The 26696-nt window shown below is 49.9% G+C and overlaps 1 protein-coding gene across 1 annotated transcript in view; it reads right to left on the bottom strand.

Annotated features, from left to right (window-relative positions):
* Nucleotides 1–9248: 9248 nt before the first annotated feature.
* Nucleotides 9249–26696, bottom strand: part of LOC112633416 (putative SEC14-like protein 6) — a 31759-nt gene continuing 14311 nt past the window's right edge. Inside the window, exons 3-12 of the mRNA XM_025400043.1 lie at nucleotides 18761–18804; nucleotides 17569–17628; nucleotides 17297–17485; nucleotides 16698–16793; nucleotides 13571–13631; nucleotides 13370–13453; nucleotides 10085–10191; nucleotides 9870–10009; nucleotides 9609–9778; nucleotides 9249–9361 (exon numbers count right to left, since the gene is read on the bottom strand). Of these exons, the coding sequence (XP_025255828.1) occupies nucleotides 9249–9361; nucleotides 9609–9778; nucleotides 9870–10009; nucleotides 10085–10191; nucleotides 13370–13453; nucleotides 13571–13631; nucleotides 16698–16793; nucleotides 17297–17485; nucleotides 17569–17628; nucleotides 18761–18772 (1032 nt within the window). The 5' untranslated portion in view covers nucleotides 18773–18804. The remainder of the gene's footprint in view (nucleotides 9362–9608; nucleotides 9779–9869; nucleotides 10010–10084; nucleotides 10192–13369; nucleotides 13454–13570; nucleotides 13632–16697; nucleotides 16794–17296; nucleotides 17486–17568; nucleotides 17629–18760; nucleotides 18805–26696) is intronic.

Here is a 26696-nt window from a genome sequence, read left to right as displayed (position 1 = left end):
TGTAATTCCAGCACTTTGGAAGGCCGAAGCGGGTGAATCACCTGAGGTTAGGAATTCGAGACCAGCCTGGCCAACATGGCGAAACCCTGTCTCTACTAAAACTACAAAGATTACCTGGGCATGGTGGTGCACGTCTGTAATCCCAGCTACTCGGGAGGCTGAGGTAGGAGAATCACTTGAACCCAGGAGGCAGAGGTTCCAGTGATCTGAGATCGCGCCATCACATTCCAGCCTGGGAAACAAAGCGAAACTCCATCTCAAAAAAAAAAAAGGCCGGGCGCGGTGGCTCATGCCTGTAATCCCAGCACTCTGGGAGGCCAAGGCGGGCAAATCACGAGGTCAGGAGATGGAGACCATCCTGGCGAACGTGGCGAAACCCCGTCTCTACTAAAATTACAAAAAAAATTAGCCGGGTGTGGTGGCAGGCGTCTGTAGTTCCAGCTACTCAGGAGGCTGAGGCAGGAGAATGGCATGAACCCGAATGGCAGAGCTTGCAGTGAGCCGAGATTGTGCCACTGCACTCCAGCCTGGGTGACAGAGCAAGAATCTGTCTTAAAAAAAAAAAAAAGAAAAAGTAGCCACTGGAAAGATTTAAAATTACATGTATGGGCTGGTCATAGTGGCTCACACCTGTAATCCCAGCACTTTGAGAGGCTGAGGCGGGCGGATTGCTTGAGCCCAGGAGTTTGAGACCAGCCTGGGTAACATAGTAAAACCCCGTCACTACTAAAAACACAAAAATTTGCCAGGCATGATGGTGTGCGCATGTAATCCCAGCTACTCGGGAGACTGAGACAGGAGAATCACTTGAACTCAGGAGGCAGAGGCGGGGGTTGCAGTGAGATGAGATCACGCCACTGCACTCCAGCCTGGGTGACAGAGTGAGATTCGGTCTCAAAAAAAAAACAATAATAAATAAAATAAAATTACATATATGGATCACATTTGTGACTTGCATTACATTTTATTTGAACATTGTTTGCCCTATAGAGATTTAAAATGTTTTTAGAAAAAGAAAAGAAAGTAAATAATAAAAAATGCTAAAAGAAAGTAAAAGTGACACCACATCTCTGGAAGGGCATGGTCTGTGTTTAAAAGCAATGACAGAATCACAAAGGGAAAATGAATTGATTTGACTACAAAACATAAAAACCTATTAAACAAGAAAAGGAATTAAAACATTTATCAGGGTCGGGTGCTGTGGCTCACGCTTGTAATCCCAGCACTTTGGGAGGCCGAGGTGGGCGGATCACAAGATCAGGAGTTCGAGACCAGCCTGGCCAACACAGTGAAACCCTGTCTCGACGAAAAATACAAAAATTAGCTGGACATGGTGGCAAGTGCCTATAATCCTAGCTACTCAGGAGGCTGAGACGGAGAATCACTTGAACCTGGGAGGCAGAGGTTGCAGAGAGCCAAGATCACGCCACAGAACTCCAGCCTGGACAACAGAGCTAGACTCTATCTCAAAAAAAAAAAAAAAAAAAAAAAAAAGACATTTGTCAGTATTTGCCGATGGAAATTTGGGAAAAATAAAATGTACAAAAATTCAAGTTTATAAGAAAAATAGGAAGGCACTAAGAAATAAATGGGCAAAGGATTCAAAGCACCAATTCTTTTTTTTTTTTTTTTTTTTGAGATGGAGTCTTGCTCTGTTGCCCAGGCTGGAGTGCAGTGGCAGGATCTCGGCTCACTGCAAGCTCCGCCTCCTGGGATTATGCCATTCTCCTGCCTCAGCCTCCTGAGTAGCTGGGACTACAGGCGCCTGCCACCTCGCCCGGCTAGTTTTTTGTATTTTTTAGTAGAGACGGGGTTTCACCGTGTTAGCCAGGATGGTCTCGATCTCCTGACCTCGTGATCCGCCCGTCTCAGCCTCCCAAAGTGCTGAGATTACAGCCTTGAGCCACCGCTCCCGGCCAAGCACTAATTTTTAGAAATGAAAATGCTCAAGGTGTATTTATCAAGTGGATGAATGCCCAGTCTCCAGAGACATCAAAGAAATGTGTATTCAAGTAATGAGATGCATTTTTTCTCTGAAAAATCAGCAAAAACAAACAACACACACACATACACACATACACACACACACACACACACATATACATACCTTTTAAGAAAAAACTTAGCCAGGTGTGGTGGGGTGAGACTGTGGTCCCAGCTACTCAGATAATAGGCCAGGCACAGTGGCTAACGCTTGTGATCCCAGTACTTTGGGAGGATCTCTTGAAGCCAGAAGTTCGAGAGCAGTCCAGGCAACATAGTGGGACCTCATCTCTACAAAAAATTAAAAAACTAGCCAGGCATGGTGGCATTCTCCTGTAGTCCCAGCTACTCGGGAGGCTGAGGAGGGAGGATCACTTGAACCCAGAAGGTAGAGGCTGCAGTGAGCTATGATTGTGACACTGCACTCCAATCTGAGTGACAGAGGGAGACCCTGTCTCAAAAAGAAAGAAAATAATAGTCAGTTAGAAGTTGGTGAAATGGAGACGTTAATAAATTGATGGGAGGAGAGTAAACTAATTCAGCTTTTCTGGAAAACCACTTGACCATACACATCAGAATCCTTAAATATTTTCCCACTTTGCCCAGTGATAATCCTAACAAAAAATATTTTAAGCTTAAAGTTGTTTGTGTATTGTTAACAGGAAGAGGCCGGGCGCAGTGGCTCAAGCCTGTAATCCCAGCACTTTGGGACACTGAGGCAGGCGGATCAAAAGGTCAGGAGATCGAGACCATCCTGGCTAACACAGCGAAATCCCATCTCTACTAAAAATACAAAAAAAAAAAGTAGCCGGGTGTAGTGGTGGGCGCCTACAGTCCCAGCTACTTAGGAGGCTGAGGCAGGAGAATGGCATGAACCTGGGAGGTGGAGCTTGCAGTAAGCCGAGATCGTGCCACTGCACTCCAACCTGGGCGACAGAGTGAGATTCTGTCTCAAAAAAAAAAAAAAACAGGAAGATTGGAGACAATTTTAAAGTTAGCTATGGTGCTCAATGTAGTTGATGGAAGGGTTTATAACAACAATTTGGGAAAGATAGGACCACATAATGCATGCTTCATGCTTCTGGAACATAAAACAAAAACTACTCAGTAAAAGAAAAACTGGATAAGAAAAAAAATTTCGGGCCGGGCCTGGTGGCTCATGCTTGTAATCCCAACACTTTGGGAGGCTGAGGTGGGTGGATTGCTTGAGCCCAGGAGTTGGAAAACAGCCTGGGCAACAAAGTAAGACCCCCATCTCTGCAGAAAATCAAAAAATTAGCCAGGTGTGGTGGCACGCACCTGTGCTCCCAGCTACACCAGAGGCTGAGGCAAGAGGATTGCCCGAGCCCGGGACATGGAAGCTAAAGTGAGCCATGTTTATGCCACTGAACTCCAGCTTTGGCAACAGAGAAGAGACCTTGTCTCAAAAACAAAAAACAACAACAACAAAATCTGTTTTAAATAAATTTGTCCTAATTTTTCTCAGTTTCTGAGGAGTGGGAAAAGTCGTATTTTGAAATACCAGAGGTAATAAATCACCTCCCAAGAGAAGCTTTTATTTAACTAGCACTTACAGGTACTTTCTACTTACCAGGTTGGCTCTAAGAGTTTGTAAATATTATTATAGCTCAGGGCTGTCCAGTGGAAAAATAATACAAGCCACATAGATAACTTTAAATACTCTAGAGCTGTGTAAAAACTCATTCTAAGCGCCAGACATGGTGGCTCAGGCCTGTAATCCCAGCACTTCGGGGGGGCTGAGATAGGCAGATCACAAGGTCAAGGGATCGATCTTGGCCAACATGGTGAAAAACTTAGCCGGGCATGGTGGCGCACGCCTGTAGTCCCAGCTACTCTGGAGGCTGAGGCAAGAGAATCACTTGAACCTGAGGTTGCAGTGAGAACAACAGAATAAAATTCTGTTGTTCAAGCCACTCAGTGTGGGGCACTGTGTTACAGTAGTCCTAGTGCACTAATAGGATGAGTGGTTGCCATATAGGATAGTATAGGGTTAGTGCCTTTAATCCTCCTGACTGTACTGTCCCCCTTTACAGGCTGGGAAACTGAAGCTCGAAGAGCCTCCTGAGGTCTCATATCCAGCAAGCAGCAAAGCCAGGACCAGAGCCCTGGTGCTTGTCACTATGCCGTGTCCTTCTGCCGGCTGAGCTCCCCTGGTTTTAGGTCACCCTCATGTCCCCCTCTTTCCAATACAGGGCAGACATCCTCCCCTGAGCCTACAGCACACAGGTGCTTCCTTCAGATCTCAGCTATTGCTGGGCATGAAGAACTTTAGTTCTAACCATCTGGGTGCCAGTGGTTTAGGGGGCAGACAATGCCTCTCTCCCGTGGTGTGACCTTCTCTTCCGGTCTTCTGAAATGTGGTGCATGCCCACGGTCCCTCCTGACCCGTGAGCTGAGAAACTGGACTGTGAGGATGGTGCTGTCATGGTATGCAACCTGCATCCCACATCTTAATGCCCACGCACTGTGATGCCGCTCACTCCCACCTGCCAGGTGTTCCTAACATTTCTGGCGTTGTTCATTGGCCACAGGTCCCCTGCTGACAGCCCTCATTAAACCCTGTGGCCTGCCAACTGAAGAGACCTCCCTAGGGTGAATGACACGCATCGTGGGAAGTGAGATGGGCCTTTGCCCTACATCAAAGCTGCATCAGCCTGTCCCTGAGGATGTCTTAACCAGACAGATCCCATTGGATGTTCCTCCAACGATGTAGGACTTGGCTTGAGTGACTCTGGGGAGAGGACTGAGAGGAAGCTGCCTGACACAGGTGCCCGGGGCAGGGCAGCTTCCTCTCAACTGGGCCTGACTGGGAGGTGAAAATGAGGCTCTATAATCAGAAGGAGTTTTCTCGGCTCCCCTCACCAACCCAGGGTGACCTCAGGGAAAGGAGGGGCCTGGTGTGGCCATGCCCTCCCTACTTCCCCAAGGAAGGGAGATGGCCACTAGGGCCTGGAAGAGAGAGGGATGGGGAATGGGAACTAATCAGCTGCCCTAAAGTCCTGGGACCAGGGGAAAATGTGGATTAGGGTTCAGGGGCCCTAGGGCCACACTTGGACTTCTTTCTTTCCCTACAAAAGCCAGGAGGAGGTGGGTGCAGTGGCTCATGCCTATAATCCCAGCACTTTAGGAAGCCAAAGTAGGAGGATTGCTTAAGGCCAGAAGTTTGAGTCTAGCCTGGGCAACATAGTGAGACCACGTCTCCTCAAAAAGAAAAAAAAAGATTAGCCAATAGGGTAGAAATCACCTATAGTCCCAGCTACTTAGGGGTTTGAGGTGAGAGGCTCACTTGAGCCCAGGAGTTTGAGGCTGCAGTGAGCTATGATTGGGTCACTGAACTCCAGCCTGGGCAACAGAGCAAGACCCTGTCTCAAAAAAATGTCTGGGCATAGTGGCTCACGCCTGTAATCCCAGCACGCTGGAAGACTGAGGTGGGTGGATCACCTGAGGTCAGGATTTCGAGACCAGCCTGGCCGACATGGTGAAACCCCGTCTCTATTAAAAATACAAAAAATTAGCCGGACATGGTGGTGGGCACCTGTAATCCCAGCTACTTGGGAGGCTGAGGCAGGAGAATCACTTGAACCCAGGAGGCAGTGAGCTAAGACCGCGCCATTGAACTCCAGCCTGGGCTACAAGAACAAAACGCCATCTCAAAAAAGAAAAAGAAAAAGTCAGGAGGTCCCTGGCCTTTCCCAAGACACAGTACACCAAGTCAGGAGTATATGGGGTCATTTAATCTCCCCTTGCTGCTTTCACCTACCACAAGGCCATTGGACACGCTGTTCCCTCTGACTTGAACGCTCTTCCCTCATCTCCCCTGCACACTACCTAGTTAGTGGCGCCTCACATCCTCAGACCTCCTGGTTAAATGGTCAAACAGAACCCTAGTCCTCTTGTTCAGAGTGTGATTTTCATTAGGCATTGCTTGTGGTGACTGTTTGACTCACCCCCTTAACTCACCACATTTGCCATGCTCATCATGGTACCCATGGCCCTGCTTTACAGATGCAGAGACTGAGCTTCTGAGGCTGATAACAGCCTGAGCCAGGATTTGAACCCTTATCCATCTACATCAAAGGCCTCTTGTCCTTAACCACCACATTATCCTGGCTCCCTGAAGATAATGTGTTCCAGGAGAGGTCTAAACAACAGCACTGCACTGGGGGCTCCTGGAATGTCTCCTAAAGGAGATGGCATTTAGGCTGGGCCTCTAAGGTAGAAATGGGGGGAGGACATTCTGGGTAGAGGTGACCACCCAAAGAAACTCACGGAGGTAAAAGAGAGGAGAAACGCGACGAAGGCAGCATGCTTAAAAACATTGAGGGGAGGTCACCAAGGAACTTCTGGCCATGCTGGGGGCTTTGGGCCATCCTTTCTCAGTGGTGGGGAGCCATGGAAGGTTTTAAAGGAAGAGACAAATGTGATTCCACCTGTGCCTGGAAGATGACCCTGGACCCGATCTGAAGAATGACCTGGGAATAGCAGACATTCAGAGCAGGGAAACTGGTCTGAAAGCTTTTGCAAAGATTCATGGTGGGTGTGAGGAGGAGCAAGCAGTGGACAGGGAGAGGTCAGCGCCTCACCTTTGCTCCACACCAGAGCTCTGTCAGCAAGCTCACTCAGGGAGTATCAAGGGCTGGGTATTCCTTGGTGCCTGGTCTATGGACATTATAGTCAACCTGTAAATTACAAATACATTACAGCTGATGGTTCTGAGCATTTCAAATAACTTGGATGCAGGGCAGGCAAGCCCTAAAATGGGGCTTAGCCTTTGAGGGTTCTTGACTTTGCCCAGGAAAGAATTCAAGGGCAAGCTGGAGGTAGAAGAAACAGCTTTATTGAAGAGGCAGTGTTACGGCTCCGTGACTGCCCCCGCAGAGAGGGGCTACCCTGTAGGCAGGGAGTAACAGGCCAGGACAGTTTTGCAGTCACATTTATATCCACTTTTAATAACATGAGGATCAAGGGGTGGTTTATGCAGAAATTTCTAGGGAGGGGTAGTAACCTTCGGGTCATGGAGTCATTGCCATGGAAAGGGGCGGTAACTCCCAGGTGTTGCCATGGCAATGGTAAACTGACATGGCACACTGGTGGTCATGTCTGAAGGAACGCTGCTTCTGCCCCAGCCCTGTTTTAGCTTGTCCTCAATTTGGTCCAGTGTCTAAGCCCTGCCTCTGGAGTGGAGTCCCGCCTCCTACCTCACCTTAAACAGCAAATGTAGAAGTCCAGTGGCCCCCAAATGAGTACTATACTTATATTTAAACCTGTTCCTAAACATCCCACCTGAAATTAATCTGTGGATTGATTCTTTCTGCTCTGCTTTTATACCTTCCTACAGTGTAGTCACACGGTTCCAGTGTAGGGTTACAGCTGCACCCTTTGACATCTTGAGTTTCAAAATTAGCATTTTACTATTTTGTTGGAATTGTTATCTGAATAGGCCCAACTGAAACAATAAAATTGGCATTAGACATTTGTTGGTGTTACAACTCCAAGTTATTAACCAATTAACTCTACACTGCAGGGGGCATGGAACCTGGGACTTCTCCCAAGGGGATTAAACCCTGAGCTGATGGTTATCAGGCTGAATTTACTAGGTATGGTTAAACTTTGTTACCTCAATCAGACTTGTCAAGTTCACACATTTTATGCAGGTGGATTTGTTTGTTTACAGCCTGATATGCCCCTTCTCTCCTCTGACATGGCTGTTTATGCTATCCAGTTGTTAGGAGTCATTGGTGTGATTGGCTTCTTTAGTATTTTGCCTCGGCTGGGTGCAGTGGCTCATGCCTGTAATCCTAGCACTTTGGGAGGCAGAGGCAGAGGCAGGCGGATCACTTGAGGTCAGGAGTTCAAAACCAGCCTGGCCAACATGGTGAAACTCTGCCTCTACTAAAAATACAAAAAAAATTAGCCAGGTGTGGTGGCAGGCACCTGTAATCCCAGCTACTCAGGAGACTGAGGCAGGAGAATCACTTGAACCCGGGAGGCAGAGGTTGCAGTGAGCCAAGATCGTGCCACTGCACTCCAGCCTGAGTGACAGAGTGAGACTCTGCTTCTCTCTCTCTCGCTCTGTATATATATATATGTGTGTGTGTCTATATAGACACATATGTGTATATATATGTGTGTATATATATATCCTCATTGGTTGGACTATTTGGAGGAATCATCTCGTAGGAGATGAAGGATCAGTTTGGCTCAGGTGGCTCTCTCTTTGGAAGATTTGATGATGTCATAATGTTTTTGAGTTTGTTCTTGCCCAGGCTGGAGTACAATGGTGCAATAGTAGTTCACTGCAGCCTGAAACTCCCGGGCTCAAGTGATCGTCCCATCTCAGCCTCCTGAGTAACCAAGACTACCGGCATGCACCACCATGCCTGGCTAATTGTTTTTCATTTTCTGTAGAGTTTGTGGGGGGAGGAGGAGTCTTGCAATATTGCTCGGGTTGATCTCAAACTCCTGGCCTCAAACAATCCCCCCTCCTCAGCCTCCCAAAGTGCTAGGATTATAGGCATGAGCCACCATGCCTGGCCGATATCATCAGGTTATACAGAATTTTCCACAATGATAGATACATCCTATATCCTCACTGTCCAATTTGCTAGTGTCAAAGATAAAGCCAAACACTAATTAAAGACAATGAAGACAAACTATTCAGTAATAACCATTGTAATAGGAAAGAGGGCCCAATGTCACTGCAACCTCCTCCTCCCAAGTTTAGGCGACTCACCTGCCTCAGCCTCCCAAGTAGCTGGAATTACAAGCATGCACCATCACACCCGGCTAATCTTTGCATTTTTAGTTGAGATGAGGGTTTCACCATGTTGGCCAGGCTGGTCTCGAACTCCTGACCTCAAATGATCTGCTTGCCTTGGCTTCCCAAAGTGCTGGGATTACAGGCATGAACCACCATGCCCGGCCTAATACTATATTTTAGAAGAGTAACTTATTTCTTGATATTGGTTGATAGAAAAAAGCCTGGGGTTTTTGCTGAGCTTGAGGTCACAGCAGGTCAGAGTCAGGATGGAGTGTCTGTGTTGTTTTGCTGTGACCGTCGGGCCACCATTGGGACACTGCCCCAGCCGTTCCTGAGGAGTGGGCCAGCTGTGATGCATAGGCTGTGACCTGCTGTTGTAGAATCCCTGTTCCTGAGAGGTTGAACACGGTCTGGCCAGGGAAGGCCGTGAACTCATCGTGGATTCAGAGATCAAAGAGGAGGGCGTGGGGACCATGAAGTTTACCTAGAATTTCTCCATCTTCTCCATGAAGGTTTGGTCTGGGAGCAGTACCTCCACAGTGTAGCTGATGCGTTTACAATGAACCAGGCTGTAGGTGTTGTCAAACCTCAGGACATCTGCAGTGAGGGACGGACATTATTCCGACAAGATGCCCCACCTGGAACTCTGACTTTCATGGTGGTACAGGGAACATGGGTACCCAGACCGGGGAACCATTGCCACGGCTGAGAGCCCAGAGCCAGCCTCACACTGTGCCCACCAGAACCAAGGGCCCTCACCTGGTAGGACATGGATGCACATTGTAGCACCCTCCACACCAGACCCACACCAGCTCCAGGTGAAGCCATCCCTGCCAACCCTTACAGCTGCTGGCCTTGAGGCAGGTGATGCTCCCATCCTCGGGCACCAGGTGGGCGTTGTAGCGCTGGCTGGGCAGCACCTCCGTCATCTCCCTAGCCTTCTGCCACTCCCCCATCTTGGTCTTCAGGAAAACCCCAAAGCCGATGTCCCCGCCATCCGATGCGAACTGCCACCTGCAGTGGACAAAGCCCCACTGGCGACCCCCTGCCTGGGCTCCAGGCCCCTCCCAGCTGTTCCCAGGTGTGGAGTGGCTACAATCCCTACCTGAGCACACAGCCTGGGAACAGGATCTCGTTCTCTACCTGCAGGGAGGAGCCGCGGCCCACGGACACCGTGTGCTCATACTGCAGCCTCACCTGATTGCACAAGTAGTAGCTCTTGGGCACCTCACCCCCATAGTTGATCTGTGGGTGAAGGGGGTGTGTGGGCACTAGATCACAGCTTCTCCCCTCCTTTCCCATCCTCTGGGCACCCTGTACCTTGGTCAGGCACTTGGGGTTGCCATCGGGTTCAGTCATGGTCCTTCCAAACTCCATGGGCAGCTGGTCGGGGCTGACGAATTTTGTCAGCTCCTGCTTCCAGTTGTCTGCATGGGAGCAAGAGAGGGACTGCAGGAGACTCAACAGAGGGAAGAGGGGGCCGAGCCCAGATCTGTCCTATGGCCAGTTGCTCTCTCTCCCTGGCGCGCTTTTGCCACTCTACTGCCTAGAGCAGTCCTGTCCTGGAAGAGGGAAGCCGAGTGGCCCTAGGTCTTGCCCTGGGGCTCAGCATGTGCGTGTTGACTAGGTCCTGTCCCCAGGCCTGCCCCTCTCTTACTGCCCCTGCAGGCCCTGCCCCCACTTCTGTCCAGGTATTGGCCCATTAGCCACGTTCATAGAAACTCGGACCAGCAACTCCTGGAGCCTGGGGTTGAGGTCAGGCAGGCTATGACCTGGGCTTCACTTTCCCTTAGAGACTAAACTCAGCCTTCTGGTCCAATACTGCCCTCAGCTCCCAGGGCTCCAGCACCCTCAGAACTGCAGGGCGAAACTCGTGTCAGTTCCCCACAGCTGCTCTGAGATGGCCAAAGATGTTCCACAGACAAAGGGACATGGGCATTGCAGGAACAAAATAGATGAAAGCAGAGGTGGACACCCAGTACCCTCGGATAGAGAAGGACTGTGTAAGCATGAAGCGGTGGAAAAACAAAGGAAAAGCCCCCCAATTTGGCATAAAAACATAACACTAGGCTGGGCCTGGTGGTGCACTCCTGTGGTTCCAGCTACTTGGGAGGCTGAGGAGGGAGAATTGCTTGAGCCTGGGAGGCAGAGGTTGCAGTGAGCTGAGATCATGCCACTGTACTCCAGCCTGGGCAACAGAGAGAAACCCCATCTCATAAATAAATAAATAAATAACACTAAGTCAAAAATCAGATAATAGGCAAACTATGAACTGGCCCAAATGCCACAAATACGACAGGGAAGGCCCAGACATGGTGGCTCACACCTGTAATTCCGGCACCTCAGGAGGCCCAGGCAGGAGGACTGCTTGAGGCTAAGAGTTTGAGACTAGTCTGGGTAACATAGTAAGACATGACTCTACAAAAAATAACAATAAATTTGCCAGGTGTGGTAGTGTACATCTATAGTGCCAGCTACTCAGGAGGCTGAGGCAGGAGGATCACTAGAGCCCAGGAGATTGAGGCTGGAGTGAGCTATGATCATGCCACTGCACTCCAGCCTGGGCAACACAGAGAGACCTTATCTCTGAAATAAATATATATATTTCATATATATATGTATATATCTCAAATATATATACACACAAACATATATATATATATATATATATATATATATATGGACTTAAGTGATCCTCCCATGTTGTCAGCCTCCATAGCAGGAAAGGACAAGGTGCTTAATATGCAAAGAGTATTTATAAATTAATAGCATAAAAAATACTTTCCTAGAAAATGGTCATGAGACACAAGAAGGCAATAAACAACATATTAAAATAGTCAATTACCATAAAGAAAAAGTCCAGCCTCACAAGTGATAAAAGAACCTAATAACCCAATGTAAAATAACAATAAACATCATTTTCAATTATAAAAATGGCAAGAATATTTCAAATTATTAATATCCACCCATGGCAAGAGTGTGGGAAAACAGGCACATTCACACGCAGTTGGTGGAGTTAAACTCTGCAATCTGCGTGAGCACTACACTGGAAAAGGTATCAAAAGTCCTAACATGTAGCCAGGTGTGGTAGCATACCTGTAATCCCAGCTACTTGGGAGGCTGAAGTGGGAGTATTGCTTGAGCCCTGGAGGTTGAGGCTGCAGTGAGCCAAGATCATGCCAATTGCACTCCAGCCTGGGCGGCAGAGTGAGACCCTGTCTCAAAAAAAAAAAAAAAAAAAAAAGTCCTAATGTGCATTTTCCTTTGGGGGATAAAAATCTGCCATTTCTAGGATTTTATCCTATGGAAAAAATTGTGGATGTGTACAAAGGTTGTCTATAAGGATCGTCACTACTGATTTGTTCCTAATAATAAAAATAATACAAACAACCTGAATTTAGAACTTTGCTAAAATGGGAAAATGATTATCATATAAGTAGTTACAAAACGGTATATGTATGGTATGAACCCATTTTTTTGGAAAATATGTTTCCCTGAAAAGGATAGTAAGTGTTAACTGTAGTTTGCTGGGTGACAGGATGTTCCCCCCTTCCTTATACATTTCTGTACTTTACAAATTTCTAAACGGTATTACTTATATAATTTGGAAAACCTAGATTTCTTTTTTTTTTTTTTTTTTTTTTGAGACGGAGTCTCACTCTGTCACCCAGGCTGGAGTGCAGTGGCACGATCTCAGCTCACTGCAACCTCTACCTCCCGGGTTCAAGCAGTTCCCTGCCTCAGCCTCCCGAGTAGCTGGGATTTCAGGAGCCCGCCACCAGGCCCGGCTAATTTTTGTATTTTTAGTAGAGATGGGGTTTCACCATATTGTCCAGGCTGGTCTTGAACTCGACCTCGTGATCCACCCGCCTCAGCCTCCAAAAGTGCTGGGACTACAGGCATCAGCACCGTGCCTGGCCTCTTTTTTTTTTTTTTTTTTTTTTTGAGATAGGGTCTCACTCTGTCACTCAGGCTGGAATTCAGAGGCGTGCTCTCAGCTCGCTGTTGCCTCAACCTCCTGGACTCCAGTGATCCTCCCACATCAGCCTCCAGAGTAGCTGGGACTATAGGTGTGCACCACCATGCCTGGCTAATTTATTTATTTATTGTAGAGACAGGGTCTCATTATGTTTCCCAGGCTAGTCTCCAACTCCTGAGCTCAAGAAATCTTCCTGCCTCGGCCTCCCAAAGTGCTGGGATTACAGGCATGAGCCACTGTGTGCCGCCAAAAACCCATATCTAATTCTCCCTTAAATTAAACACACGAGGAAACCAAGACCAAGAGAGAGCAGGTGAGTGACTCACTCGGCTTGCAGCTAATAACTGGCAAGGCCAAGTCTCAGATCCAGATCTCCTAACCTCAAATTGGGATCTCCACCCATGCTACATCCGGGAATCTCTGAGACCCTTCCTGGCCCCTCCTCCCTCTGGGGGGCAGGCACAGCAGCCCACCTGGCAGCCCACCAGACAGCCCACCAGACAGTGGGCCCTCAACACCAGTTGGGTGCCTGATGCCTTCGGATGCGGGAACCATCAGATCTGTGAGAAGGACCACCCTCAGCTCAGGATCCGGGCTGGAAAAGAGGCCCCCGATGGCTCACTCACCTCCCAGAATCACCACCTTCCTGCGTGTCTCTTCACTCATGTAAGAGTTGACCAGGTTGAAGGTTACAGCGAATAGCTTGGGGGCTGAAACAGGCACAGAACTGTTCTCTCAGGTGGCTGACTGGGGTCTCAGGTGCCGACCCAGTCACCCCACACCCCCCGTCCCCCCATTTCATGCATATCCTGGGCTGCTTTACTCACCTCTCACAACAATTAAATTCTTCAAGATCTCAGGGTAATTTGCCTCAAGTGCTGAGGAAAACTGCAGAACCAAGTGGCAGAAGTGATGGGCGCCTGAACACTGTCCCCTTGCATCCCCTCTCGCCCCGCCCTCCAGGCCCCCAAGGGCACAGCCTTAGCCTCGAATGCCAACCATCCAAGGCTTTGACGCAGACGGCTCCGGATGCCCAGACACCAAGAACCCACCCAGACACAGAAAATCCACCACTTCCGGTTTGTTGGATCCTAGTCACAGACCTTCCTTGAAGCAGCTAGTGCAGCTTCTTTTTATTATTATTTTTTATTTCTTATTTTATTTTCTAGAGATGGGGTCTTGCTATGTTGCCCAGGCTGGTCTTGAACTCCTGGGCTCAAGCGATCCTCCCACCTCAGCTCCCAAAATGCTGGGATTACAGGTGTAAGCTGCCACGCCTGGCCTAGTGCAGATTCTTGACAGATGAGTCGGGGGATGACTCTACCCATGACAGGCAAGAAAAATCCCATTCACGACTCTGGAAGGTTCCCTCCCACATGGCTCAGGCAGTAGTTCAGCTTCAGGAATGAGAAAGACTTTCTTTTAGCATAATATACAAAGTTGCAAGGAATGGCTTTTTATTTTTATTTACTTACTTTTAAATTTTTAAATAAGATAAACCAGTTAAAACTCTTAGACAGTAAAGCATTCTTGCCAAGAATAAGTGTACACTGTATGAAAGGATATTTGGGCCGGGTACAGTGGCTCAAGCCTGTAATCCCACCACTTTGGGAGGCCGAGATGGGCGAATCACGAGGTCAGGAAATCGAGACCATCCTGGCTAACACAGTGAAACCCCGTCTCTACTAAAAATTACGAAAAACTAGCCAGGCGAGGTGGCGGGCGCCTGTAATCCCAGCTACTCGGGAGGCTGAGGCAGGAGAATGGCGTAAACCTGGGAGGCCGAGCTTGCAGTGAGCTGAGATCCGGCCACTGTACTCCAGCCCGGGCGACAGAGCGACTCCGTCTCAAAAAAAAAAAAAAAGAAAAGAAAAAAGAAAGGATATTTGATTCCTACAAATGAGTCCCAATAGGCCCCATTACATTTGTTTATAAGAGACACTGCAAATAGGGAATGGTTTTGTTCGTTTGTTTATTTTTGTTTTGTTTTGTTTTGAGACGGAATCTCACTCTGTCGCCCAGGCTGGGACTGCAGGCACCCACCACCACGCCTGGCTAATTTTTTGTATTTTTAGTTTCACCACGTTAGCCAGGATGGTCTCGATCTCCTGACTTCGTGATCCACCTGCCTCGGCTTCCCAAAGTGCTGGGATTACAGGTGTGAGCCACTACGCCAGGCCAATATCTGTTTTTTTTTTTTAACACAGTGGCTCACGCCTGTAATCCCAGCACTTTAGGAGGCCAAAGTGGGTGGATTATGAGGTCAGGAGTTTGAGACCAGCCAGGGCAACATGGTGAAACCCCCTCTCTACTAAAAACACAAAAATTAGCCAGGTGTGGTGACGGGCACCTGTAATCCCAGCTACTTGGGAGGCTGAGGCAGGAGAATCACTTGAACCTGTTAGGCGGAGGCTGCCGTGAGCCACTGCACTCTAGCCTGGGCAACAGAGTGAGACTCCGTCTCAAAACACAAAACAAAACAAAAAAACTGAGATATAATGTTCATCCCAGGCTGGAGTGCAGTGGTACGATCTCAACTCACTGCAACCTCAAGTTTCTAGGCTCAAATGATCCTCCCACCTCAGCCTCCCAAGTAGCTGAGACCACCCACACACACCACCACACCCAGCTAATACTCTTATTTTGTAGAGGTAGGGTCTTGCTATGTTCAAGACCAGGCTGGTCTTAAATTCCTGGGCTCAAGTGATCCTCCTGCCTCAGCCTCCCAAAATGTTGGCATTACAGGCATAAGTCACTGTGCCTGGCAGCCAATAACACTTTTTATGTTTAAGTTTTTTGCTATCCTGGGTGAAACAGAAAGAAAGGAACAGGTAGGCTGGCTGCCCTGCGGACCAGGCCTCCCTACAGCTTCCGTCCTACTGCAGCACTCCCAGAGTTGATCTACCCTCAGCCCTTCCCAGAGGAAATGGCAAAAAGGAAGCTCAAAGGCTGGAAGCAGAAGGGTAGGCAGGTATTGGGGGTGAGGGCAGAGATCAGGGGTGGGAGGAGAGTGAGCAGAGCCAGAATATGAGGACAGGGACATCCACAGGGACACTGGCAGGTCGGGGAATGGGGCCCTGTTGTGACCTGCTCAAATGAGATGGTGACATGGGGGTGCCACGCCCAACTTGGCACAGCCCCGAGAGGCTGTGGGTATGAAAATATCCCTGCCAACAAAAGTAAGGAACTGTAGGCCAGGTGCAGTGGTTCACACCTCCAATCCCAGCACTTTGGGAGGGTAAGGCGGGCAGATGACCTGAGGTCAGAAGTTCAAGACCAACTTGGCCAACATGGTGAAACCTCCTCTCTACTAAAAATACAAAAATTAGCCGGGCGTGGTGGCAGGCACCTTAATCCCAGCTACTTGGGAGGCTGAGGCAGGAGAATCGCTTGAAGCTGGCAGGTGGAGGTTGCAGTGAACTAAGATCGCGCCTCTGGACTCCAACCTGGGTGACAGCGCAAGACTCTGTCTCAAAAAAAAAAAAAAAAAAAAACAGAAAAACAAAACAAAACAAAAAAAAACAAAACAGGCCAGGCGCAGTGGCTTACACCTGTAATCCCAGCACTTTGGGAGGCCGAGGCGGGTGGATCACCTGAGGGTCGGGAGTTCCAGACCAGCCTGACCAACATGAAGAAACCCCATCTGCACTAAAAATACAAAGCTGGGCATGGTGGTGCATGCCTATAATCACAGCTACTCGGGAGGCTGAAGCAGGAGAATCACTTGAACTCAGGAGACAGAGGTTGTGGTGAGCCGAGATTGCACCATTGCACTCCAGCCTGGACAACAAGAGCGAAACTCCATTTCAAAAAAAAAAAAAAAAAAAGTAAGAGCTGCAAACAGGGCCTGTGGGCAGGTAGTCACCTGGCAGTGAGGAGAGAGACACCAACAAGTGGAGGGTAAAGACCCAGGCATTTGACCACCCACCCATGCCCCTGGCAGGGTCACCTCACCTCCTGGAGAACCTCTATTCCTGGCTTCCACAGATGCCTCAGGCCCAGCCCCTCAAGATCAAAAACAGCTATGATTTTCTCCACCTTCTTCCCCAGCTGCAAGGGAATGACAGGGGGTGAGACCCTGTGAGGGTCACTGCCCCAACCCCTATCCAAGATGGGGCTGGGCCTAAGCCCAGGGCACTGGCCTGGCTTGTCTCGGCTTGCATGGCACGGAGATGGGGTAGGGAAGGGGCCATCCCACAGGATGCCAGGACTGGAGTGGCCCAAGGACCGCCCTCTTCGTGTCTGTCCATGGGAGGGCAAATTGCTGTGTTGCAGTTCCCTCTTTGGTCCAGTGAGGCTGAAATCCCTGTCCCCCTCATCCAATGAGGCTGCAGAGGGCAGTGTGGCCCAGTGGGTTGAGTGGGCTTTGGGGCCAGTTGGGGGAGAAATGAGTCCCAGTTCAGCCACATACTGTGTGGCCTTGGGTGGGTCCTTGGCCTCTCTGAACCTGCATTCACTCCTCAGTACCAGGAGGAAGGCGAATTCTGGGTGTGGGGCTCAGGGGGTGAGGGTGCTGTGTCCCGCTGCAGCTGCCCAGGGTGGCACCCACACACCTTCTGACTCTGCAGCTTACACTCCCGCAGGAGCAGCTCACAGCTCCGGAAGCTGTCTCTGAGCAACTCCTGTTTGGAGGCCGAGAGCAAGAGGCCCTTAGGGTCCAGGCTTCCCATGATGTGGTACCAGACAGGGCTGCCCTCACCGTCATGGCCGCCTATGCTGTTGGCGTTGTACAGCCTGACCACCTGGATGCATACACAGGAGATGGAGGCTCAGTGCCGAGGGCCGAGGGCCCAGGGATCAGGGCATGGGTTTGAGAGATGCTCACCTCTGGGGGCTGCCAGGCAAGGATGCTGGCCAGGTCTTGTTGCTTCTGGAACTCCATATGCTGCAGAGACATGGCAGGAGGTGGTGAAGTTTCTGCCTGTCCCAAAGACCTCTGCAGATACCTGGGGACACCAGGCCAGGTCCCTCTGCCTGCAACCACTGAGGGCTTGCCAGAGCATCCCCAGGCTCCACTGACATAGAACTGGGGAATGGAAACAGGATGCGGACATGCATCTGAGAAGGCAGGAGAGACCCAGAAAGGAACAGGGGAGGCCTGCACTCTGCAGCTGTCTCCCCCTGCATCCTTCCAGATGTTTCCCATGGCCCCTCCCGCATGGCCACCCTGGGAGTCAGACTCTCCTCCCTGACTTCCAGTTGCCCTTAAGCAAAAACCTATACCCCCTACAAGGCCTGCAGGGCCTGGCTAATGGGTTGGGGCCACCCATGCAAACTCATCACTTCCCTTTCTGTCTCCAACACGATCTCCGTGTGCTCCTAGAATATACCACCTCAGGCCAGGCACAATGGCTCATGCCTGTAATCCCAGCATTTTGGGAGGCCAAGGTGGGTGGATCACCCGAGGTCAGGAGTTTGAGACCAGCCTGGCCAACATGATGAAACCCTGTCTCTACTAAAAATACAAAAACTAGCCAGGTGTGGTGGCGCATGCCTGTAATCCCAGCTACTTAGGAGGCTGAGGCAGGAGAATCCCTTGAATCTGGGAGGTGGAGGTTGCAGTGAGCTGAGATCACGCCATTGCACTCCAGCCTGGGCAACAGAGCAAGACTGTCTCAAAAAAAAAAAAAAAAAAAATACACCAGCTCATTCCCACCTCAGGGCCTTTGCATGGGCTGTGCCCTCCACCCCGATCTTCACATGCTTGCTTCCTTTTGGGCATTCATGTCCCTACTGAAATGTCCCTGATCTCTCTTCCCTCCTTCCCTGTTTTGCTGTCTTCATTGTACTTTCCATTCTCAGGAATTATCTTCTTTGTTACTCTGGTTTCTTTTTTCTCTCTTTCCATCACTGCAGTCTCCCCAGCGCCTAGCGCTGGGCCAGGTTTACCTTCCAGTCTCAATGAATGTGTGTTCCATGAATGAATGAATGGATGGATTAATGAATGAATAAATTTGTGCCTCAGACTTGGGATAGGAAACAGGACCAGGCTAGGCAGGGAGAGGTGTCAACCTCACCTTCCGCAGCATGTCCTCTGATTTCTGCAGGTCAAAGCTCCAAGCTGCAACAAGAGACAGGGTTATGGTTGTGGAATTCTAGAGGCTCACTCCAGGTGTCAGGCCTCTGAGCCCAAGCCAAGCCATCGCATCCCCTGTGACTTGCACGTATACGCCCAGATGGCCTGAAGTAACTGAAGAATCACAAAAGAAGTGCCTGTAATACCAGCTACTCGGGAGGTTGAGGCAGGAGAATCACTTGAACCCCGGAGGCAGAGGTTGCAGTGACACTGCTTGAGCCCAGGGGTTCGAGACCAGCCTAGGCAACATAGTGAGAGTGTCTCTATAAAAAGAAAAAAAAAAGAAAAATGTTATATAAGGTTGCCTAATGGCCATGGTGAGATTACAGATGATTTATAGAAATATCATTGTGTTTTTTTTTTTCTATGCCTTCCAGATTTTCCATGATAAACGGGCTCTGATTTTATAATCAGAGAAACACCCAGTGGATGTTATAAACAAATGGGAGTGAGGGCCTAGTGAAAGAAATCAGGCACATTCCTCAGCCCCGGGCTCAACACAGACAGGCCCAGTACAAACACATCCCACCATATATCTCTCAACTTCCTGAGCCCAGTACAAACACCACCTGGAAAATCCCTGATAAGGACACAGCCGTTTGTGGTTTTACTGAAAGCGCGGGAACCAATAGAAAAACTACTAAATGTATAACTTAAAATGTAAACCAATTGTAATGATGTAACCAAAAGAATTCCCCTGTTCCTCTGTAACTTTACGTATCCTATTTACATCGGGCTATAAAAAGCAAGCACTCGCATTGTTCAGGGCCCTCTTGTATGCTGTGGAATGGAGGGACCAAGTTCGAACTTGCAGTAAAAGATCCTTGGGGAGAAATATGGCTCGCACAGGTCTCGGTCTAAGGACTGGGTGAATAGCAGTACTAGTCCAGTTACCGGTGTACCCCAGGAACTCGCCGGCAGTTAGTAGAGTCAACCGGGGAACTAACGTGACAGGAAGACACAGTAGGTTGGTAACAGAGGGACCAGATAGGTTCTTAGATAATGTTCCATTACACCAGAAGAATATGCCTGGCGGAGCCCTTAGGGTGGTACTAGGGGGCGTTGCAGTGATGTTGCAGAGGCTGGAATTAGTTCCTGAGAAACAGTAGGGAAACTTCTCCTGACTGGGGTTTAGGTATAGTGGCACGTTAGGGATAGGGGCATATGAGAGGCTTTGGAGGTTGTTAGCTTGGGCAGAGGTAGAGGATCCCCATGGCAGAGGGACAGCGGTTAGCGGTGGACGCCCTAGAGTGGCACACAGAAAGCAGCCAGACAAGCTGTGAAGTCCTGTAAGGTTAGCAAGTTCTAATCCTTCTTGTAATAATTTTTTGTTGTTGTTGTTGTTGTGTTTTTTTTTTTTTGAGACGGAGTCTTGCTCTGTCGCCCAGGCTGGAGTGCTGTGGCCGGATCTCAGCTCACTGCAAGCTCCGCCTCCCGGGTTCCCGCCATTCTCCTGCCTCAGCCTCCCGAGTAGCTGGGACTACAGGCGCCCACCACCTCGCCCAGCTAGTTTTTTGTATTTTTTTTTAGTAGAGACGGGGTTTCACCGTGTTAGCCAGGATGGTCTCGATCTCCTGACCTCGTGATCTGCCTGTCTTGGCCTCCCAAAGTGCTGGGATTACAGGCTTGAGCCACCGCGCCCGGCCCCTTCTTGTAATAATTTTAACCAGGAGCAAGGACGTAAATCTTGTGTTAGTCTGTTTTCTTGTCGTTGGATATTCCCATGGACCAGGGGCCATACCTGCACTAGACCTCGCCACAGATAGAGGTGACTGCTAGGCCATGTGGAGGAGGAGGAGTAGTATACAGCCCCATGTTGAGGCGTGGTCCAGCGGGAGTTCCAGGGGTCTTTGACTATCCATGTATATGAAAAGTCCCCGTCCCGTCTACGATGGAAGGGCCACTTAGGATCTAACTGTTCTTCCTTACCCCAATAATGGGATTTATGGATGTTACAATAGTTATAAGGGCAGCCGGCATTTTGGTGCCACCAATAGTGTTTACAATTGTATTTAGTCTGATCAAACTCAAAGCATATTATTGGTGCCATTGGTTTGGCTATTTGAAAACCAGTAAAATTTAGTAAAATTGGGCTATTGCACCCTGAGGAGGGGCAATCAGCACTGGCCAATAATTTCCTGGGCTTATGAGGTTGTCTGGGGTGGGTTTGGTTTTCATAAAGCCAGAATCTCCAGATAAAGGGATTAGGAGCTGGTTTTGTGTTTTCCCCAGCGGCCACTAGGGCGACTAACGTTAGGGTTAGACTACCTAACTGCATGTTTGCAGTGAGCTATGCTGCCGGCGCAGGGTGAGTTTTAAGGGGTTGTTCTTAGCTCTGTCCACAGTCCATGTGGCTGGTGCTTCAGCCGTCGCCGTGATTGGCCCCAGAAGGTCAGAGGTTGGGTCCACTGGCTTGACGTGGGTGTAGTGGATCCACGACGCGATGCCTTCTACCTTCAGGGCGGTGGGTGTGGTTAGGAGTACCTGGAGTGGTCCCTTCCACCTGGGTTCTAGGGTCTCTTGTCGGTGTTGCTTAACCAGGACCCAGTCTCCCGGCTGGTACGGATGGGGTGTCGGTGGGGGACCGGTCTCATATAGTTCCTTCAGCTTGGGCCAGATTTCTTGATGAATTTTCTGCAAGGCTTGTAGGGAAAATAAGAGTTCAGAGACATTTTCTGTTTCAGACTTGAGCAGATCATCTTTTAGGCTGGGAACCAGGGGTGGGGGTCTGCCATACATGATTTCGTAAGGGGTAAGGCCCAGTCTGTAAGGGGTATTACTGGCCCGGAACAGAGCGTAGGGGAGAAGGACCACCCAATTAGCGCCAGTCTCCATAGTCAATTTAGTTAAGGTCTTCTTTAAGGTCCAATTCATCCTCTCTACCTGTCCTGAACTCTGGGGCCTGTAAGCGCAATGTAGTTTCCAATTTGCCCCAAGGATGGAAGCCAAATCCTGACTTACCTTAGCGATGAAGGCCGGCCCATTATCTGACCCTATCTGGATGGGGAAGCCATACCTGGGGAGGATATCTTCCAGAATTTTCTTTGCTACAACCTGAGCAGTTTCCCTTTTGGTTGGGAATGCTTCAGTCCACCCTGAAAAAGCATCTACAAAGACAAGTAAGTACCGATACCCGTATTTTCCTGGCTTTATTTCAGTAAAATCTACTTCCCAGTAGATACCGGGCCTGGTTCCCCTGAGCCTTGTTCCCGTTGCACCCTGGGATTGGGGGTAGGCGTTGTTAAGCTGACAGACTTTGCAACTTGTCACGATGCTGCTGGCCGTCTCGGCTATATGTCTGATTTTGAGCTTGGAGCGTCTGATCAGGTCTATCATCCGCCGGGCACCCAGGTGGGTGGTTCGGTGGATGTGTTCTAACACTTGTTGTCCTAATTTTTCTGGTAGGATGGTTTGGTCATTAGTATCAGTCCACCACCCATTCTGGATCTGTTTCAGGGGAAGTTTGTCGATCCACTGGAGATCTTGTTCTGAATAATCAGGGAGATATGGCAAGTCCCGGGGGCCCAGATCAGGGAGCTGGAGTGCAAGGAGTTGGCTGGGAGCCTTTGCCACACTCCTTGCAGTTTGGTCTGCCAGAAAGTTGCCTTGAGCAATTGAAGTAGTTGGTTTCTGATGCCCTGGGCAATGTACAATAGCCAATTTTTCTGGTCTCCATAGGGCTGCTAACAGGGCTAGGATCTCTTGCTTGTTTTTTATCTCTTTTCCTTCAGCCATTAGTAACCCTCGCTCCCTGTAAATGGCCCCATGTATGTGCGCCGTAGCAAAAGCATATCGGCTGTCTGTGTATACTGTCAGTTTCTTCCCTGCCCCTAAGGTAAGAGCTTGGGTGAGCGCTATCAGTTCGGCCTTCTGGGCCTATGTTCCCGGGGGCAGGGGTTCCGCCCAGATTACCTCAGTCTCTGAAGTCACTGCCGCTCCAGCGTACCTCTGGCCTTGGTGTACGAAGCTGCTCCCATCAGTGAACCAGACTAGGTCAGCGTCAGGAAGTGGGCGGTCCTGCAGGTCCTCTCAAACTCTGTGCACCTGAGCTAGTATCTCGGTGCAATCATGGAGCGGGGCGTCCAGGTCCGGGTTGAGCAGCAGCGAGGCAGGGTTTAAGGTTGTTGGGGGCAGGAAAGTTATCCTGAGGGGATTTAGTAGTAGTCCTTGGTAGTGGGTGAGCTGGGTGTTACTTATCCATCGATTAGGTGGCTGTTTGAGTACACCCTCGATGGCATGTGGGGTAACGACCCGTAATTCTTGACCCATGACAAGTTTATCAGCATCTTGTACCATCAGGGCCGTGGCTGCAATCATTTGGAGACAAGGGGGCCACCCCGCAGCCACTGGGTCTAATTTCTTTGACAGGTAGGCAACCGGCCTCCGCCAGGGGCCTAAGTTCTGAGTTATTACCGCCTTGGCGACACCCTTGCTCTCATCCACGTATAAGTGGAAGGGCTTGGTGACATCAGGTAGTCCCAGTGCAGGCGCAGACAGTAGGGTGGTTTTGATCTGTTGGAAAGCCGACTCGGCTTCTTCTGTCCAATTAAATGGCTGCTGCCCCCGTGTTGCCTGATACAAGGGTTTAGCCAGCTCTGCGAACCCAGGTATCCATAGTCTACAAAATCCCGCCGACCCCAGGAATTCCCTTACTTGTCGGGTGGATTGTAGCCTGGGGATCTGCAGAACAGTCTGCTTCCGAGCGTCTGTTAACCAGCGCTGCCCTCCTTTTAGCAGGTACCCCAGATATGTTACTTCTGATTTACAGATTTGAGCTTTCTTTGCCGAGGCTTGGTAGCCTAGGTTCCCCAGAGCTTGTAAGAGACCCTTGGTCCCTTGAATACAAGCTTCTTGGGTCTCAGCAGCAATCAGGAGGTCATCAACATACTGTAGTAAGGTTATTTCAGGGTGTTTGCGTCGGTACTCACCCAGGTCTTCATGGAGGGCCTCATCGAACAGGGTAGGAGAGTTTTTGAATCCCTGCGGCAGTCTGGTCCATGTCAGTTGGCCACTTATGCCCCTCCCAGGGTCAATCCGCTCGAAGGCAAAGAGCTTTTGGCTCTGAGGGGCTAAAGGCAAACTGAAGAAAGCATCTTTCAAATCTAAAACAGTGTACCATTGATGTTTAGGGTTTAGGGTACTCAGGAGGGTGTACGGGTTAGGCACAGTTGGATGTATGTCCATAACCCTCTTATTGACTTCTCTCAAGTCTTGTACAGGTCTGTATTCTCCGCTACTAGGTTTTCGTACCGGCAACAATGGAGTATTCCAGGGCGAGTGACATGGGCGAAGGACCCCTTGGTCGAGGAGCCAGCGAATATGTGGTGCAATCCCTTCTTTGGCCTCTAGGGGCATCGGGTATTGCCGTACCCGAACGGGGTCTGTCCCAGGCTTGAGTTCAACAAACAAGGCAGGACGGTGTTTTGCTAGTCCTATGCCCCCCGTTTCCGCCCAAGCTCCTGGATATTGCTGGAGCCAGGTTGCTATGTCCTGGTCAGGGGCCGCTCGCTCCTGGTGGAGCCGGTACTCATCTTCTAGGGTTATAGTCAGGACGGACATGGGCTGATTTTGGGAGTTGGTCACGATGGGCCCTTCAGGGAGGAAATGGATCTGTGCTCCCATTTTAGTTAGCAGGTCTCTCCCTAATAGGGGACAGGGGCTCTCAGGGATGACCAGGAAAGAATGGGTTACATTCCTGGCTCCGAGGTTTACTGTTCTTTGTGTTGTCCAGGGGTATTTCTTAATTCCTGTGGCCCCTTGTACCCACGAGGACTTGGAGGATAATTTTCCATTAGTTTTAACTAGGACCGAGTGCTGTGCTCCCGTATCGACCAAGAACTGAACTGGGGACCCCTCCACTTGCAAAGTTACCCTAGGTATGGGGAGGGGGTCCGAACCCCGTCTTCCCTAGTCTTCATCTTGAGTGACTAGTACGGGTGTAGACCTAGGGGGTCCCTGTCCTCATTGTTTCTTTTTGGGGCAGTCTCTTACCCAGTGGCCAGCTTCCTTACAGTATGCACATTGGTCTTTGCTCAGATTATCATGTCTGGGGGACCGCCTAGGTTGGGTGTTCTCTGGCTGTAGATGCTCTTTCTGTACTACTGCTGCCAGGACCTTGGTCATTTTTTCAGTGGCCTTAAATTGCTTTTCTTCTGGAGTATCTCTGTTATTGTAAACCCACTGGGCTATCTGAAGGAGGTCCTGAATCTGTTTTCCCTCTAAGTCTTCTAATTTCTGGAGTTTCCTTTTAATGTCTGGGGCCGCCTGATTTACAAAAGACATTACGACAGCTGCCTGACTTCCTGGAGCCTCTGGGTCTATGGGGGTGTACTGTCTAAAAGCTTCCATTAATCTTTCTAAGTAGGTAGCTGGGCTTTCTGTCTTTCCCTGCAGAACAGAGTATACTTTAGCCAAATTAGTGGGCTTGCGAGCAGCTGCCCAGAGACCCGCCATTAGAGTCTGGCGATAAAGGTGTAGCCGTCCCCTACCTTCTGCCGTGTTGTAGTCCCACGCCAGCCTGGTCAGAGGAAAAGTCGCATTTATGAGGTCGGGGTTGGCAGTTGGTTGACCGTCGTCCCCCGGGACCTGCTTTCTAGCTTCTACCTGTATTCTCTCTCGCTCCTCCATTGTGAACAAGATTCGGAGGAGCTGCTGACAATCATCCCAAGTGGGCTGGTGGGTGAACATGACACTATCCAGTAAAGCCATTAAATCTTTGGGGTTGTCTGAGAACCGAGCACTCTGAGTCTTCCAGTTATACAGATCACTGGTGGAGAATGGCCAGTACTGGAGCCTGGGGATTCCCGTGTCATCTGGGGGTCCTATTTCCCGAAGGGGTAGAGCCACTGTGGAGTCAGGCGGCTGGGGGGGGCTACCCCTCAAAGTGCGCCCTCGTGTACGCCCCACTGGCCCTTCAAAGTTACTTTCACTTTCAGCGGGTCTGGGTGCGCCGGCCGCCTCCCGTCCGCCTGCTCCTTCCCGCGGCTCAGCCCGGGGGGCTGGGGCCTGGGGCCCGGAGGGGGTTCTGTGGACAGTGGGTCCCCGCTATCAGGTAGAACAGGATGGGGGAGGGCAGTCGGTTGCTTGGATTTTAGAGGCCGAGCAACCAGTGCCTTACAGGGTTCAGGGGCTAATTGGAAAGGGGACAGCCAAGGAGGCGGGTTCTCAACAAGGTCCTGCCATATGAGGATATATGGGTTTTGATCCAAGTGGCCCGCATGCCCAGGTAGGAAAATCTTGGACTTTACTCTAGTGATGACAGGAAGTTGGAACGTCCCTTCGGGTGGCCACCCCATGTCATTTGGCACCCCATGTGCCATTTGGAGCGGCACAGAGTAATTAGCTTTCCCTTCCTGATTTCCATACTAAGATCATGGCCCCTTGCTCTAACATCCTTGAAATTACTTGTAAGGAGAGATAGGGGAGTGCTCTGGGTATTACCCATCCTGTAATAATTTGTAGTCTCTTCCTGTAAAATAATATGGGTTAGAATTCCTGTAAAGGAAATCTGGCGTATAAATAACATCTAGCCGCAAGCGCGCTCCGGAAGCCCGGGTCAGAATCAGTTCAGATAAAAATCTAGATCAGACGAGAGCCAGGGGATGTCTCCCACCAGTCTCCGCTGGCCGTGCTATAGCACATCCGCCAGGACTGCGTCAGCTTCAGTTTTAGACCTCGCGAGTCACAGATACAGGTTCAGAACAGACACGGACAGACAAACAGAGACGAGCCGGCTCACCTATCAGCAGATCGATCCTGGTAGATCCATTGACCAGGGGTCTGGTGGGCTTGGGGAATCCCGGACGAGCCCCCAGATGTAATGCCCAGACCGTTTGTTCCCCAAAGAAGACCACCAGAGTCCAGAGTCAAAGCCAAGC

The sequence above is a fragment of the Theropithecus gelada genome, chromosome 10 (genome assembly GCF_003255815.1).
Source record: "Theropithecus gelada isolate Dixy chromosome 10, Tgel_1.0, whole genome shotgun sequence".
Lineage (NCBI taxonomy): Eukaryota > Metazoa > Chordata > Mammalia > Primates > Cercopithecidae > Theropithecus > Theropithecus gelada.
Note: the sequence above shows the minus strand (reverse complement) of the source record. Positions and strands in the feature narration are given on the sequence as shown.